The 13,777-nt window shown below is 43.7% G+C and overlaps 1 protein-coding gene across 3 annotated transcripts in view; it reads right to left on the reverse strand.

The window, feature by feature from the left end:
- The window catches only part of JADE2 (jade family PHD finger 2), a 122,752-nt gene that overhangs the window by 54,698 nt on the left and 54,277 nt on the right, over nt 1-13,777 (reverse strand). For all 3 annotated transcript variants that reach the window (XM_067567236.1, XM_067567237.1, XM_067567235.1), the window contains exon 5: nt 1-170. In XM_067567236.1, the coding sequence (XP_067423337.1) occupies nt 1-170 (170 nt within the window). The remainder of the gene's footprint in view (nt 171-13,777) is intronic.

Here is a 13,777-nt window from a genome sequence, read left to right on the forward strand (position 1 = left end):
CCATCTCCCTGAGCTCCATGTTCACAAGTTCCAGCCAGCAAGCATCAATCTCATCCAGGTCGTAGCGGCTCACTCCCTGTGAATATGTCCTGTTGACCTCTGAAATATCAGAGACAGACAGACTGCTTGGGGAAACCTGTGGAGGACACTGCTCTAGCAGGGGCATAATCCTAGGAGAAGAAGAAAAGGAGAGCATGAGAAAGAGCTGCAGTAGGTAAATAATTTATCATTAGAAACCTGACCACAAACTATTTATCACTAAAGCCCTGATCCTGCCAACACTTATGCATGTGCTTAACTTAAAGCACATGAGCAGTCCCATCAAAGTCAATGAGGCTACTCACGTGCTTAAAGTTAAGCCTGTGCATACGTTTTTGCAGGATCATGGCTCTAAGGCACATGCCTAAATTTTCAAACTGACTAGTGATTCTAGGTGCTTTAGATTTGGAGGCCTGACTTGAGCCATTCAGAAGGCTTGATTTTCAGACAGTGCCGAGCATCCACACTGTGAAAATCAGGTATCTCAAGTTGGGCCCTCAAAACCGAGGCCCCCAAAGCCACAAGTTCTTATGAAAATATCCATGATCTTTCCGACACTAAGAAAAATCATTTAAAAGACTAAGGTCCATTGTACATGCAAAAGTAGTATGGTTTTAACTATATCAATCCAGTTTAAGGTGGTAATGCCACCTAGCGTGAATGCAGTTAAACCAGTATAAAAGTCCATATACTGGGATAACGAATTCCGGCACGAGAAGGGGAGTAAGCTCCACTGGTATGAGCACTTTTATATTGTTATAATTGCATCCACACTAGGGGTTCTAAAAGTAGAACTATTTCGGTAAAAAGACAAAAAATCCCCCGTCTAATTGACACGGTTATACTGTGACAAAATGTGTGTGCAGACCAGGCCTAACATACAGGGAGAAAAGTGCTTGTGTACTAACACTAGATGTATTCTTTGCAAACACCAGGGTCCCTATTCATGTAGCCACGGCTTTACAAATGAGAAGGACAGTGAATGTTCAGCACAGAGGCAAAACCCTGTGTGTTTCACCCGACCTAGCAGCAAACCTCAACATTCAAGTGACTCAACACTGCAGACGCTCTCGGGACAGAATGCTCCTTTACAACAAACGCTTGTATCGTGAAGGCACCATGGGAAGTGCAATTTCTTTTTCTCCTTTTTAATGGACTGTGGTTTAGGCAGTCGTTTATCATTGCATCAGAAATCTCAACTGCACTCCACAAAAAGGAACACTTGGCATCATGGGAGACCCTGAGAAATGTTGGCTATTTCAACAATATGCTAAGCCATCTTGGGTATCTATCAACCCATAGGGATTGTTACCATTGCAGATGTTGTTTTTAATTGATATATTCACATAAGCACTGATTAAAGTAGAAGGATGTACACCCTGCATCTTTTTAGGGGCTGTAACAGCACGAAAAGGGCATATATTGACTTCCCCTCCATATATTTAGGCATTGCCTCTAGCTGAGAAGCAGATGATAGACAAGACAGCCCAAGCAGAGGTAAAGAAACCGACAGTGAGCGCTAATGTTCATTTCCTTAAAATAAAAAGGAATACAGAACTTCCAGGATAATAACTCAGCTGCTTAAAGTGGTGGGTCAAGGGAAGTGTTTAAAGAGTCAGATGCTGCTGCTGCTGCTGGAAAAAATACTGTGCACGCCTTGCAATCCGGGTGGGGTGACTGAGAAAGAGATGGAAAGTTTGCCCTGTGCCAGGGTAAACAGAACACTGCACCAAAACAAACCACTTGTGCTTATTTTTTTGGGAACGGTTTTGATGTCTTTAAAAAGAAAAATAGTATAAAAACAGAAAAATATCCACATTTGATTTTGATATGTCTTTGGTGTTTAGGCACCGGAGAGGCTATGCTTTTCAAAATGTACAGTAAAGCACTAGCCACAAGAGTGGCGCATGTCTAGTGGTTAGAACAAGGTGCTAGGATTCAGGAGGTCTGCACTGCCTTTCTGGTTCTGCTGCTAACTTGCTGGGCGAGTTTGAACATGTCTCTGTCTTTTGTTTCCCAACCAGTAAATAGGGATAACAATACTTACCTGGTTCACAAGGGGTGTTGGCATCTGAAATGAATCTATAAACAGAAGGATGGGCTGGTGGTTAAGGCACTGACTTGGAACTCTTGAAGCAGGGTTCCACCACAGATTTCTTTGGCAAGTCCCTTAGGGCTTGTCTAGACAAACATTTAGTTTGCGGCAAGCTGGGGTGTGAATCTACCCTGGAGTAACCTGTCATGAGCTAACTGTCCATGTGGACCCTGCTGACATGCAGTAACAATTTGTTAATGCGCACTGATCTAGTCCTCTCTGAAACTGTTAATGCTCGTCAGCAGGGTTCACACAGCCAGTGTGTGGCAGGCTACCGCGGATTAAAGTTACTCCCCAGGTTGCCATAAACAAATTGTTTGTGTAGACAAGCCCTTCTTCTCTCTGTTTCCCATTTTTAAAGCAGGAATAACAATCCTTTCTTTCTCTCGACCTTTGCCTTGTCTATTTATACTGTAAAATGTTTGGTGTAGGATCTCTCTCTTATAATGTGTATATGGAGTACATAATACAACAGGGACCCAATCTTGGTTGTGTCCCCTAGGCACCAGCATAATTCAAATAAATAATAATAATAAAATTCATTAATGTTGATCAGGCCCATTGATCTCCTCCTGTGGATGGTGATCTACAGAAGTGGGAAGTATCACTGCATAAAGTATCTGAACATGAAGCCCAAGGATTAGCTATAAGGCCCGATGCACACTTCTGGCTGAGACAGTGGGAATATTTGTACATGAGTTTTAAAACTTGTATGAAGATTGAAGTACCTCAAAGCAGTGCTCTACAATCAGGGGTTTATTTGTTCACGTCTCGGACTGCGCACTGAAAGAACGAAGATAAACTGAGCCTATAGTGAAAGCACAAGTGAAACCATGTGTCTGCTGCTTGGGCAACTCTCTGTCTAACTTTGTGAAACATGTAATGGGTCAAATGTATCGCAGATGTCATCCCATTGAAGTCAATGAGCTTCGCTGAAGCCCAAGGAAGTTACATCCGGAATGAACCTGGCTCACGCTACATACTGGCACCAGAAGCAGCTCTGAATTTGTTTGTGGTTGCAGGGCTACTCAACGCTAGGGAGTGGGTTTGAGCTTGGGGGATGTACACGAGGTGTTTGGAATTTGGCAAGGAGCTTTCCAAACTCCCTCTAGGTTGCTGTAATCACTGAAAATGCACAAAGTCCCCATGTTTTAGCTAGAAACCAGGCAGAGCGGTTTAGACCCAATTCAGTAAAACAATAGAAATAAATCACCTCAGTGCATCTGGCTTCCTGGTTGCCTGGCTTTCTGAGGCTGAGACAGGATTCCAGCCACAGCATGCCAGCCAGCGTACTCACCTGGATACTTAAGAGTGCTGCTGCGTAAGCACTCACAGCAGCCATTGAAAATGCTGGGGTCATTTGGGAACTTCCTTTTTCTCAATAGCACATCCCTTTTCAAGAAAGCCTGCCCACTGAGGGCTGGGATCCTGGATTCTTGCGCCTGATATGCTTTTAAGAGACAGCTCTGTGAATGCCATATTGTGCCCCTATGCTCCCTAAATCCTGGCCTTAGTATATAGAAAACTGTTAAACAGGCATCTGACCAGAGAACAACAATTTGCCACTTTCTAGAGCCTTTCTCCGAGGGATGCCCAAGTGCTTTGCAAACATGAATCAACACAGCCTCACAACATCCCCAGTTTGTAGATCTTGGAACAGACTGATTGGTCCAAACTTGGCCACACGAGGCGGTGCAAGACATGTGAGTAGAACCCAGGAGTGCTGATTCCCAATGCCTGCTTTAACTCTAGACCACAGGGCTCTAAAATTAATCTACCTTCTCTCTCCCTTTTTAATGATGCCACCGATCACTCAGTACTGCAGAGGAACACTGCTGTGATGCCATTACTCGGCCAACATATCCCTGCACACAGCTATGTGCAGGAAGGACTTAACGGACATTCCAGACATGCCTTTTCTCCCAGAAATCACTCTCCCTCACTTTAGTCTGAGCAGAACATATCGCAGACTTGTTCAGAGCCCCAAACTTGCAACGTTTTTTACTTGGCAAGTTTGATCATGAAATGATTTGAATTAGCACAAATGTACAGGGGACGAGATTCAGGTTAGAGTGCTCCTTATTCTTCTGTCCTAGCTTGGGCAGGCCTGCATTACACTGGAATCTACCAGGCATACAACCAAATCTGATGCTGCCTCTGGCACAAGAAAAAACACACAGAGCACTGAGCTGTGAGACATCTATAACAAGGCTTCTCCTTAACTCTAAAAGGGGGGTGGCCCCACCCGTCTTTCATTTATTTTTACTGCTCCCTTAAGGGAATCCCATAGTCCAAGGTAATATGACAATGATACAAGAAAGAGCAGCTATCAGTTCTTTGTGACATTGTCAATCGCTGAATACATTTTCCCCATACACCATGAAATGTTGGCTTCCTCCCTCTGGCTTGGCTTACCTTACTCTGCCACCTGGCCCCACAGCCTCAGGAGCTGCCCATACAATAGACTGTTCTCCTGTGCTTCAGGAACTCTCACACAGTCCCAATGGAAGTAACCACGGAACAGCTGAATTTTTCTAGAAAGCAGCTCAGTGGTCTGAACACAAGCCCAGGAGCCAGGAATACTTGAGTTCCAAGCCTGGATCACTGCTTGCTGTCTCTGGCCTGGGCCACTTTCTGTCTTAATTTCCCCTTCTATTAAATTGGCTTCATAACATTACTGGCTTCAGGAGTAATAAATATGCCATCACATCCAATTTTTAACAGCGCATCTTATTTTTTTTAAAAGTAGATGATTGTTTTTGAATAAGAATTCATCTGTTCTTCACATACTCCATTCTTGCCTCTTTTACCCCGCATTCGGCAGAATCTCAGACTTCAAGAGAGCCATTAGGAATGACCAATATGAAAGCTTTGGGTCTAGGTCTCTGTGGGAACAATCTCTCTTTCGAGGATTTAAATAATTTCCTCTCACACCATGAAGAATGAAGCCATTTTTTTCTCTTCATGTGGTGCCTTTATTTCTTTCTGTCTTGCGAGCATTACTGTAAGTCTGTTGGCAGCAACCTCCCACATGTTTTGATTCCGAAGTCAAACAAATAACCCTACCTCCGGCTAAATCTGTCTGCCTCAATCTCCTCACATTGGTCTCTGTGATATCCGAGGGTTTTTTCTCCCCTCAGAGCTCACTGAAGGGATCACTAAGAATAATCACGTGGACAAAGTGCCACTTCAGGAAAGGAATAGCCCAGCCTGGATTTTTATACATAATGCTCTGTACACAGAGCTGGGAAATCTAATGTGAAAAAGCACACGCGACAAGTAGGCTACTCCAGCCTCCGCTGAGATGTGGTAAGCCAAGCTCTGACAGCTATTACAGTCATTTACTTTGATGGCTATCAGAAGGGGACAAGAAGTCAATGAAACTTGTTATTCTTAGACAGTGAAGCTAGAAGCAGAAGAATGTGGTCATTAAAGATAGTGCTGCTTTTTCAAGGAGCTCAGGAATCCTGCTTCTCTGGCAGTGAGGTACTGTTTCCATCATAATGAGTCAATGCTGATCCACCCCAGCCAGAAAGGAGAGAATATGTGCCTAGGTAGGTTGCTGGCTTACACAGAGAGACAGGCAGACACAGGGCTTTAAGCCTGCTAGAGCACTCTGCCCATTCCCAATCACACACACCTTACCCACCAGTCACAGTGCCACCAACAGATCAGGGAGGTGGGGGAGTGATCAAAGGAGGTGATGGGGCAATGCCTATCTTATTTTGTAGAGGGGATCCTCTGCAAAAACAAGGCCAGCCCTGAGTTTAAGAGGGTGTGCAGGTCAACAACTGTCCTGGCAAGTCACATAATCCAATACTCTTGAGCAGAAGGCACTGAACAGACAAGCCTTTTCTGGAAGATTGTCATGCAGCAAAATTTGATCAACCAGAATTGTGGGTGAGCAACCTGAGTTCAAAATGGATGATATGGGATGATACATTAAAAACCCAATTAGAAAACACTGCGAGCCAGATACCAGTCTTGTTTCCACCGAGTAACCCCTTTCACACTGAAATGCAGCAGATCAGGATCTGCCTGCAAGTCCTCGTTCTACATTTGGAAGCAGTTCATGATGAGGGGAGAATTAAAGGATGGAGCCCTTTTTTCACCCTCTGAATGAATGTGAGGTTAATGCTTTGTCTTAGCTGAGATGAGTTAACATCAGCTCAGCCAACAGACACTGAACTTCCACGTCCCGAACAGAGTGTCCTAGAATTGCCCATCACAAGAGGAAGCCTCTGCTTAAGTCTATTATCTCCCTGGCCTCAGAGAAGTTAAGGTGGCCGCACTCTCTGCCAGTGGAGGAAGGCTATGAGTTCAATGCTTCCGCTCCCTAGTCACACCGAGTAGTACCATACTCCACAAAAAGTCCCACTGAACTACACAGGCCCTACACAGGAATGTTCAAGAATACAGCTACATACTTCTGAGGTACCTCAAGATAAACTGTATCATGATACGATGGGCTACCACAAAGACACTCATTGGGATTTCCTCCCTGCCCCTCCTGCACAAATGACACTGTCTGGGGCAGACAGTACAATTCAGGTCCCAATCTAATTCACAGTGAAGTCAATGGAAAGATTGCTACAGACTCTGATGGGCCTTGGACTAGATTCTGGAACATCTGACTGGAAATATTAAAGGTCAGAATATGGGCTACATCCTTCCATTGACTTAAATCAGCACAGGCCAACTTCCAGCAGCAGTGCATCCAGCCCTTTATCTCAGTACACTTTAGCTACTTCAGTGGTGTTATTCTGGTGTTCCTGGAGTCACTAAGATCAAAATCTGAGCCTGAGACTCTTTGAAACTACAAAGTCATGTTCTAAAAGGGCCAATTCACTTCGTCATCTTTCCCAGTTAGATAAATTGTGCCCAGTTCTCCCCGAAATACAGCAGAATTCTTTTGACTTTGGTGAAGTTAACTCTTGAATTACATCAGGGTAAATCAGATGAGAATCAGGCCCAGTGAGTATTATAGTGTTTACTTTGGGCCAATTTCTGACCGCGGTTGTAGTGTCAGAGGGAGCTACTTCTAGTGTCAGAGAAAGTTGCTTCTAATTTACAGCAGTGCAAAAAATATTGGATTTTGCTCCTGGATAAGACATTAATCCGAGGTCCTGTCTGCTCTGTGTAGACATTCAAGCTCCCAGAAAAAACGTTTGTAAGAGCAGGAAGGTCCTGAGCAAAATTTCCTCTCACCCCTGCCACACACTGCTGTGCAATATGCTGTGAGCAAGCTGTCTACTACCCTGACGGCACAGGAATCCTCGTGGATGACACTGCGGAAGGTGGTGGCCTTGCTGTATGTATATAGTGAGTGGGGTACTTTGGGATGCTTTGCAATGAAAGGAATCAGGTATCACACACACGGATTGGTTCTGGACACTGTGTAATAAGAACCATAAGATGAAGAGAAGACAAGAGAAGCTGTCTCTTCTGCCATAAACTTCCTGGATGGGAAATGAGCAGGCACTCGCCGTCAATTCCCCCACATTCTTCAGCAACTTTATAGCATCACGTGTCACACTTGCCATGTACATGACAACAATGTCACACAAAATGACATGCAATCACAGGAAGAGCTAGAACTGAAAAGCAAAGTGCGGTGCCAGCTCTGACAGCTCTCTGCAAACGCAGGAGCTGAAGCTTGCAGCAATATTTGCACAGATCACATTTCCTCCTTGAAATATCATATCATGTCAAGAATGTGAATATACAAACACGCTGCAAGGAAACAAACAAGCACACAGCAACATACTTTATTGTATTACAGCCTTCAGAAAAGCATCTGTATCTGGGATACTTCTGATCATGCCAACCTGTGGGCCTGATTCTCCCCTCATGTACACCAGTGTGAGCTGGGAATGGGTTCAGAGAAGTCAGGGAGTTACACTGGTGCAAATGAGAGGACAGTCAAATGGACTCTCTGTGCTTACAAGTGATTTTAACATGGGGCTGCCAAAGTATTCATCACAGGAGATTCACACTTCCTAGACAAGTTCCCTGCGCAACTCATAAAGGGGGACACAGCTGCAGCAGTGGGGTTGATGGAACAAGGGACCGCCATGGCCATCCCCACTCTGTATGCTAGTTCACTAGGCAGAAAGGAGTTCTCCTCTGAGAGGGTGTGAGTGGCAGGAAGGGGGCAGTGAAACAAGAGATGACTGACTGCTTTATATTCAAGATGGGCTAGAGCCAAGAAGTCTTAGAGCCAAATTCTGTACTGATTTACGCTCAGTACAACATTACTGAAGTCCATAATTGGCTTCCATCTATCTTAGGTAAGTATATGTCCCGTTACCATTGTATGTGAGCGCCTCACAGCCTTTAATGGATCTAGCCTCACAGCACCCCTGTGCAGCAGTGCTATTATTCCCATTATACAGATGGAGAACTGAGGCACAGAGAGACAAAGTGACTTGCCCAAGTCACAGAGAAAGTCTGTGGCAGAGCAAGGAATTGAACCTGGCTCTCTCAAGTCCCAGGCTAGTGCACTAATCACAGCCTGCTTAGTAGCCACACTGGTCACCACCCTCAGAACACCACACTTCAGCTGCAGGAGTAACAGATGAGCACGTGTGGCTCAGCAAATGGAGCAACAGCCTGGGAGTCAACCTGGGTTCTTTGTCTTGTCCACTGACTTACTGTGTGATCTTGTGCAAGCCACCTAACCTCTCTGTGCCCATCTGGTTTCATCATCTGTGAACTGAGAACAGAGACCTGTGAGCCCCTGCGTAAAAGCGCTTTGAGAACTATGGATGAGGCATGCTATATACAATGGCAAAGGATTATGGGCTACCGGAACAACATACAAGTTGAGTTCCAAGAGAGATCCAAAGTGTGACTTCAGGGAGCAATGCGCTAGGAAATATATCCACTGTCTATCAACCAATGCAGGATGCCACTGTAATAACCTGGGGATAGTCCTTCCAGATTTCTGGCCAGGATTTTGGAAACTAAACAAAGAAGACACTGGCCCTCCGAGATCCCCTCCTAGGTTTTACACTGAGCCCAGTGCAATCTAGGAGAAGGCTTCAGGTCTTTAGTGTATTCTGTATGACTAAGGCATTACTGCATTTGTTTATTACAGTATGATATTGTTTTTATGGTTCCTGTTCAACTGCAGTTTACGCACCATTACTAATTAAGAGTATTGTAAGGAATCTGTATTAATACAAAGTGTCTCTTGTAAAAATAATCACTAAACTTAATGTGAATTTGGAATTTCCCCTTATCAGACAGGACTCCAGCACTGCACTTATATTCTTAGGATCCCAGGAGGCTTTACAAACATTTATTAATTAAGCATCAAAACACCTCTTTGAAATAGATATGCAATATCCTACCCATTTTATAGATGGGCACACAGAGACACTGAGACATCAAAGAACTGAACCAAGGTCACACAAGTGGAAGAGTCAGGAATAAGAATTATTAATGCCCAAAGCAGAGCTCTATAAAGGTAAAGTACTCCATTTAGGAGAATGGAACAATCAGTTGAACACATACAAAATGGGAAGTAAATTGCTAGGAAGGAATACTGCAGAAAGGGATCTTGGGGTTATGGTGGGTCACAAGCTAAGTAGGAGTCAACAGTGTAACACTGTTGCAAAAAAAGCAAACATAATTCTGGGATGTTATAGCAGGAATGTTGTAAGCAAGACAGAAGAAGTAATTCTTCTACTCTATTCCATGCTGGTAAGGCCTCAACTGGAGTATTGTGTCCAGTTCAGGGCACCACATTTCAGGAATGATGTGGCCAAATTGGAGAAAGTCCAGAGGACAGCAACAAAAATGATTAAAAGCTTAGAAAACTTGACCTATGAAGAAAGATTGAAAAAATCAGGTTTGTTTAGTCTGGAGAAGAGAAGACTGAGAGGGGACATGACAACAGTTTTCAACTACACAAAAAGTTGTTACAAGGAGGAGGGTGAAAAATTGTTCTAGTTAACCTCTGAGGACAGGACAAGAAGTAATGAGCTTAAATTGCAGCAAGGGACGTGTAGGTTGGACAGTAGGAAAAACGTCTTACCTGTCAGGATGGTTAAGTACTGGAACAAACTGCCTAAGGAGGCATTGGATGTTTTTTATGAATAGGTTAGACAAACCCCTGTCAGGAATGGTCTAGTTATTACTTAGTCTGCTTTGAGTGCAGGGGACTGGATTAGAAGACCCACTGAGATCCCTTCCAGTCCTACACTTCTATGATTTCATAACTCACATTCTACACAGTAAGGCCAGGATTTCCAAAAGTGCTCAGGACCCTTCAGCTCCCACTGAGAACAAGGAGAGCTGTCGGACGTTGAGCTTTTTTAAAACCTGGCTGCCAATGTAGTAGATCAATTCTGAGGCTGACGTAGCTATGCAAGAGGAAGGTCTATTTCATTTCCAATGAAGTCTCCTGAAGTGTGCAGAATTTGGCAATACCCATGTAATTGGTGTGAAGCTGTTCCTATTAGTCTCATGAAGACAAACTCTGCTTCCAAGATCTTACAGTGAGATTAAACGGATTCAATAACTGTTAGCTGAACTCACCCTGGACGCAACTTCTACCTTAGCAGTGTAGTTAGTTCCTGCTCTATGATATGCACAGAGACAGGGTAAAAATTGGGGACTTGACTCTAATTTCTCTTATGTTAGTTTTATGCCAGTATAACTCTTCAGTGGCATTACACCGGATTTGCACTGATATGAGATAAGAATCCCCCCTGAGCCTTGTTCTTCTGAAGTACAGCATTGCCCTGTGCTTCTCAGAGTTTTGGAACCAAAAAGCCCTCACTCTGGATTTTCTGCACTGTACCGCAATCAGTGCTGCCACTTGAATTATGATTAATATTGCTTGATATTAGATGATGCAAAAAAAGGCTGCAGCACATTTTCCAATCAGTTGTAATAATAGCATTTCCATGAGACTCTAGTGGAAATCTACCCCTCCAGTCTGGTACCAAACAAGAACAGCGACAGCTATAGATGACTGAATGCTCTGTTCACATTTACTGAAGGTAAGTTTTAGATTCTCTGGCAGCTATGCACTAGAGGCCAGATTCTCCGCAGACCAGGACCTTCTGCAGCAGTTTTCATCTGGGCAGAATGATTACAAAATGCTGCTAAATCGGAATGTAATTCAGCACTTTGCACTAGTGTAAATGGGGGCACAAGATGGTGAATTGAACTCTTTCCTCTGTTATTCTGCATTTTGGTAAGGAAATGCTGCATTGTTTCCCAGTGCAACCACCCTTACCATTTGTCTATATCCTGCACGGACAGCTAATCTTACAATGACACTGATGCAGCTGACAGAACTCGCTGCTGAAATGCCCTGTGTGTCTTGAGCCAACTAACAATCCAGGCACCCACTGTGTCACAGCAGTCACCACAGTCTGGATGCACACTGACCACCCTTGCTAGCAGCAACTGGTAATTACGTCTACCTGCGGACTTAGTTCCAGGCTTCTTCTCAACGGAGGTGGTCAAATATGTTGAATTAAGTCATGGATTTTCGAAATAATGTTTCTTGGGGGAAATAAGCTGAGGGGTCAAAACTCATTTCACTCAGGCCTTGTCCACTGAGAGACCTGGCTTTAATAAACCCAGTTTAAACAGCGTGCCCGTTCACACACTTTATATGCAACTTGCCTGGTTCATCTGTATTCAAAATGACCCTCTGAAAACCACGTGCAGAAGTTTGATCTAAATCAGGTCCTTCCCTAATCTAGAACACTTGTTCAAACATGGTCTTTCCCTGGCTCAATAATGGCCACAGTAACTGTATTTGCACCATTAAAACTGTGTTTGCTAACATGACTGTATCTCCAGTTTATGCAGGGGCTTAGTATACATAGGCAGGGTGGCTGTCAAACCTTGGACTGTAGGGGGACAAAGAGAGGGTGTTGGAAGAATGATCAGGGGTTGGTTGAACTGCAGTGTCCTAAGCCATGTGGCTTCACAGGGATTCCTGGATTCACTTGTACTGATGTAAAATAATATTCCTAAAAGTCAACACATTCCCTTCTGCCTTATGTAAACACACACACCATTTTGTAGTACACAGATGCACAGGATCAGGTACTGCAGAGACATTGCTGGGGCTAGGCAGTGCAATGAAAGCAAGGAAGTCTACAATTTAGTAATGTGACCCTTGAGAAAACCCTGCACCCTTTATTTATAACAACATGAAAAAAGAATAGCCATCCAGGGCCCCCTTCCACTATAAACTACAGGGGAACTGGTGTCCAGAGAGCCATACATCTAAAGAACAAGGCAAATGTGCTCATAGAATTAGAAAATGAAGAGTTGATTTAACTTGCCAAAGTTTGCTTGTCAAGGTGATGGAACATTCTCCTTATCAGGATCACAGAGCAAATTCTCCTGCCACAGGCAGGAGGGACAATACCTTAGTGTATAAAAATAAACATTTAATTTAAAAAAAAAAAATCTTGCTCTGAGTGCTGAAATTCCTGAAAGCAACCAGCAGAGTTTTCCTTTTAAGTCCTGCCCGGTCTTTCACAAACAACATTTCTTTGTACTCCGCAAACTATCTTCCTTTTGAAAAATCCCTCCCCGTGCGCTGTCCCTACTGCAGTTCTGACGCTTGTTTCTTGAATGAGAGAAGGAATAGAATGCAAGAGAAAAACAGCTTCCTAAAAATATGTGCGGACTTTACCAAGCAGCCATTTTGTCTTATACTTCTCTGATTCAGATGCCCAAGCTGCTTGCACATAAATGCCAGACACGTTGCCATGGTTATCTCTGTTGTGTTAATGTGTCCATTTGGGGACCGATCCCAAAGCTAATCAACTTCCCTTGCCGATGGCCCTAATAGTACTTCGCAGTGCAATTAATCAGGCAAATGAATACTGCTGCCACTCGACTTCATTCACATTTCCACTGACTTACTTATAAACCTGGAAGATCTACATAGGCAGGCGGAGGTTTTGCTGGCATCGGGCCACAACCTTGTTTCACTTGGGAAGTGATTTTATGCTGCTCAAACACACTGCAGTGGAAAAGCATCTCTGTTTTCTAGAAAGAGGAAAAAACACAAAGGCCATCCCTGTTAGCCTGGAGTATTTTGTACTACTCCAAAGTCAGTTCCTGCCAAGTCTGGTTTTACAAATCCATTAGCAAATTAAGCAACCCTGAGTTACAGCAGGCGTGTGAATGTGCAGAGGAGAGAAGTAGTAGAAAATATCCCCTCAATTTATTTAATAATAATCCCTTGTTATATCTTCACAATTATGATTGGGAAGAGATATTCTGGTGCATACACCTTAGATTAAGGCTTTGCTTTCTGACATCAGAAAGGGTTAAATACACAGTCCAATACTGAATGGTACGCGAGGTTAAAAAAATGTGAAGGATGCCTGCTGTAAGTGTGACCAACTTCATGATTTTACTGTGAGCTCCACAACATTTGGTGTTTTTAGTTCAAGCCCCAGCTCCTGGAATCCAGTGATTAAGTAAGACTCTCTGTTTTATTATTAAAAGCCAAAAGGAAAGTTTCTAGGTCTTGTGGCTGTAGAGAAGGTATTGAAGGTATTGAAAATGCAAACCCTAATGGCTCAGAAAGCAAAAGGAAATTCAAAAGAACCACAACAAGTAATTCTTGGGGTCTGACTCAGGATTCTTGAATGC

Source organism: Emydura macquarii, unplaced genomic scaffold, assembly GCF_026122565.2.
Source record: "Emydura macquarii macquarii isolate MOO-44397 ecotype Brisbane River unplaced genomic scaffold, CSIRO-AGI_Emac_v2 contig_2768, whole genome shotgun sequence".
NCBI lineage: Eukaryota > Metazoa > Chordata > Testudines > Chelidae > Emydura > Emydura macquarii.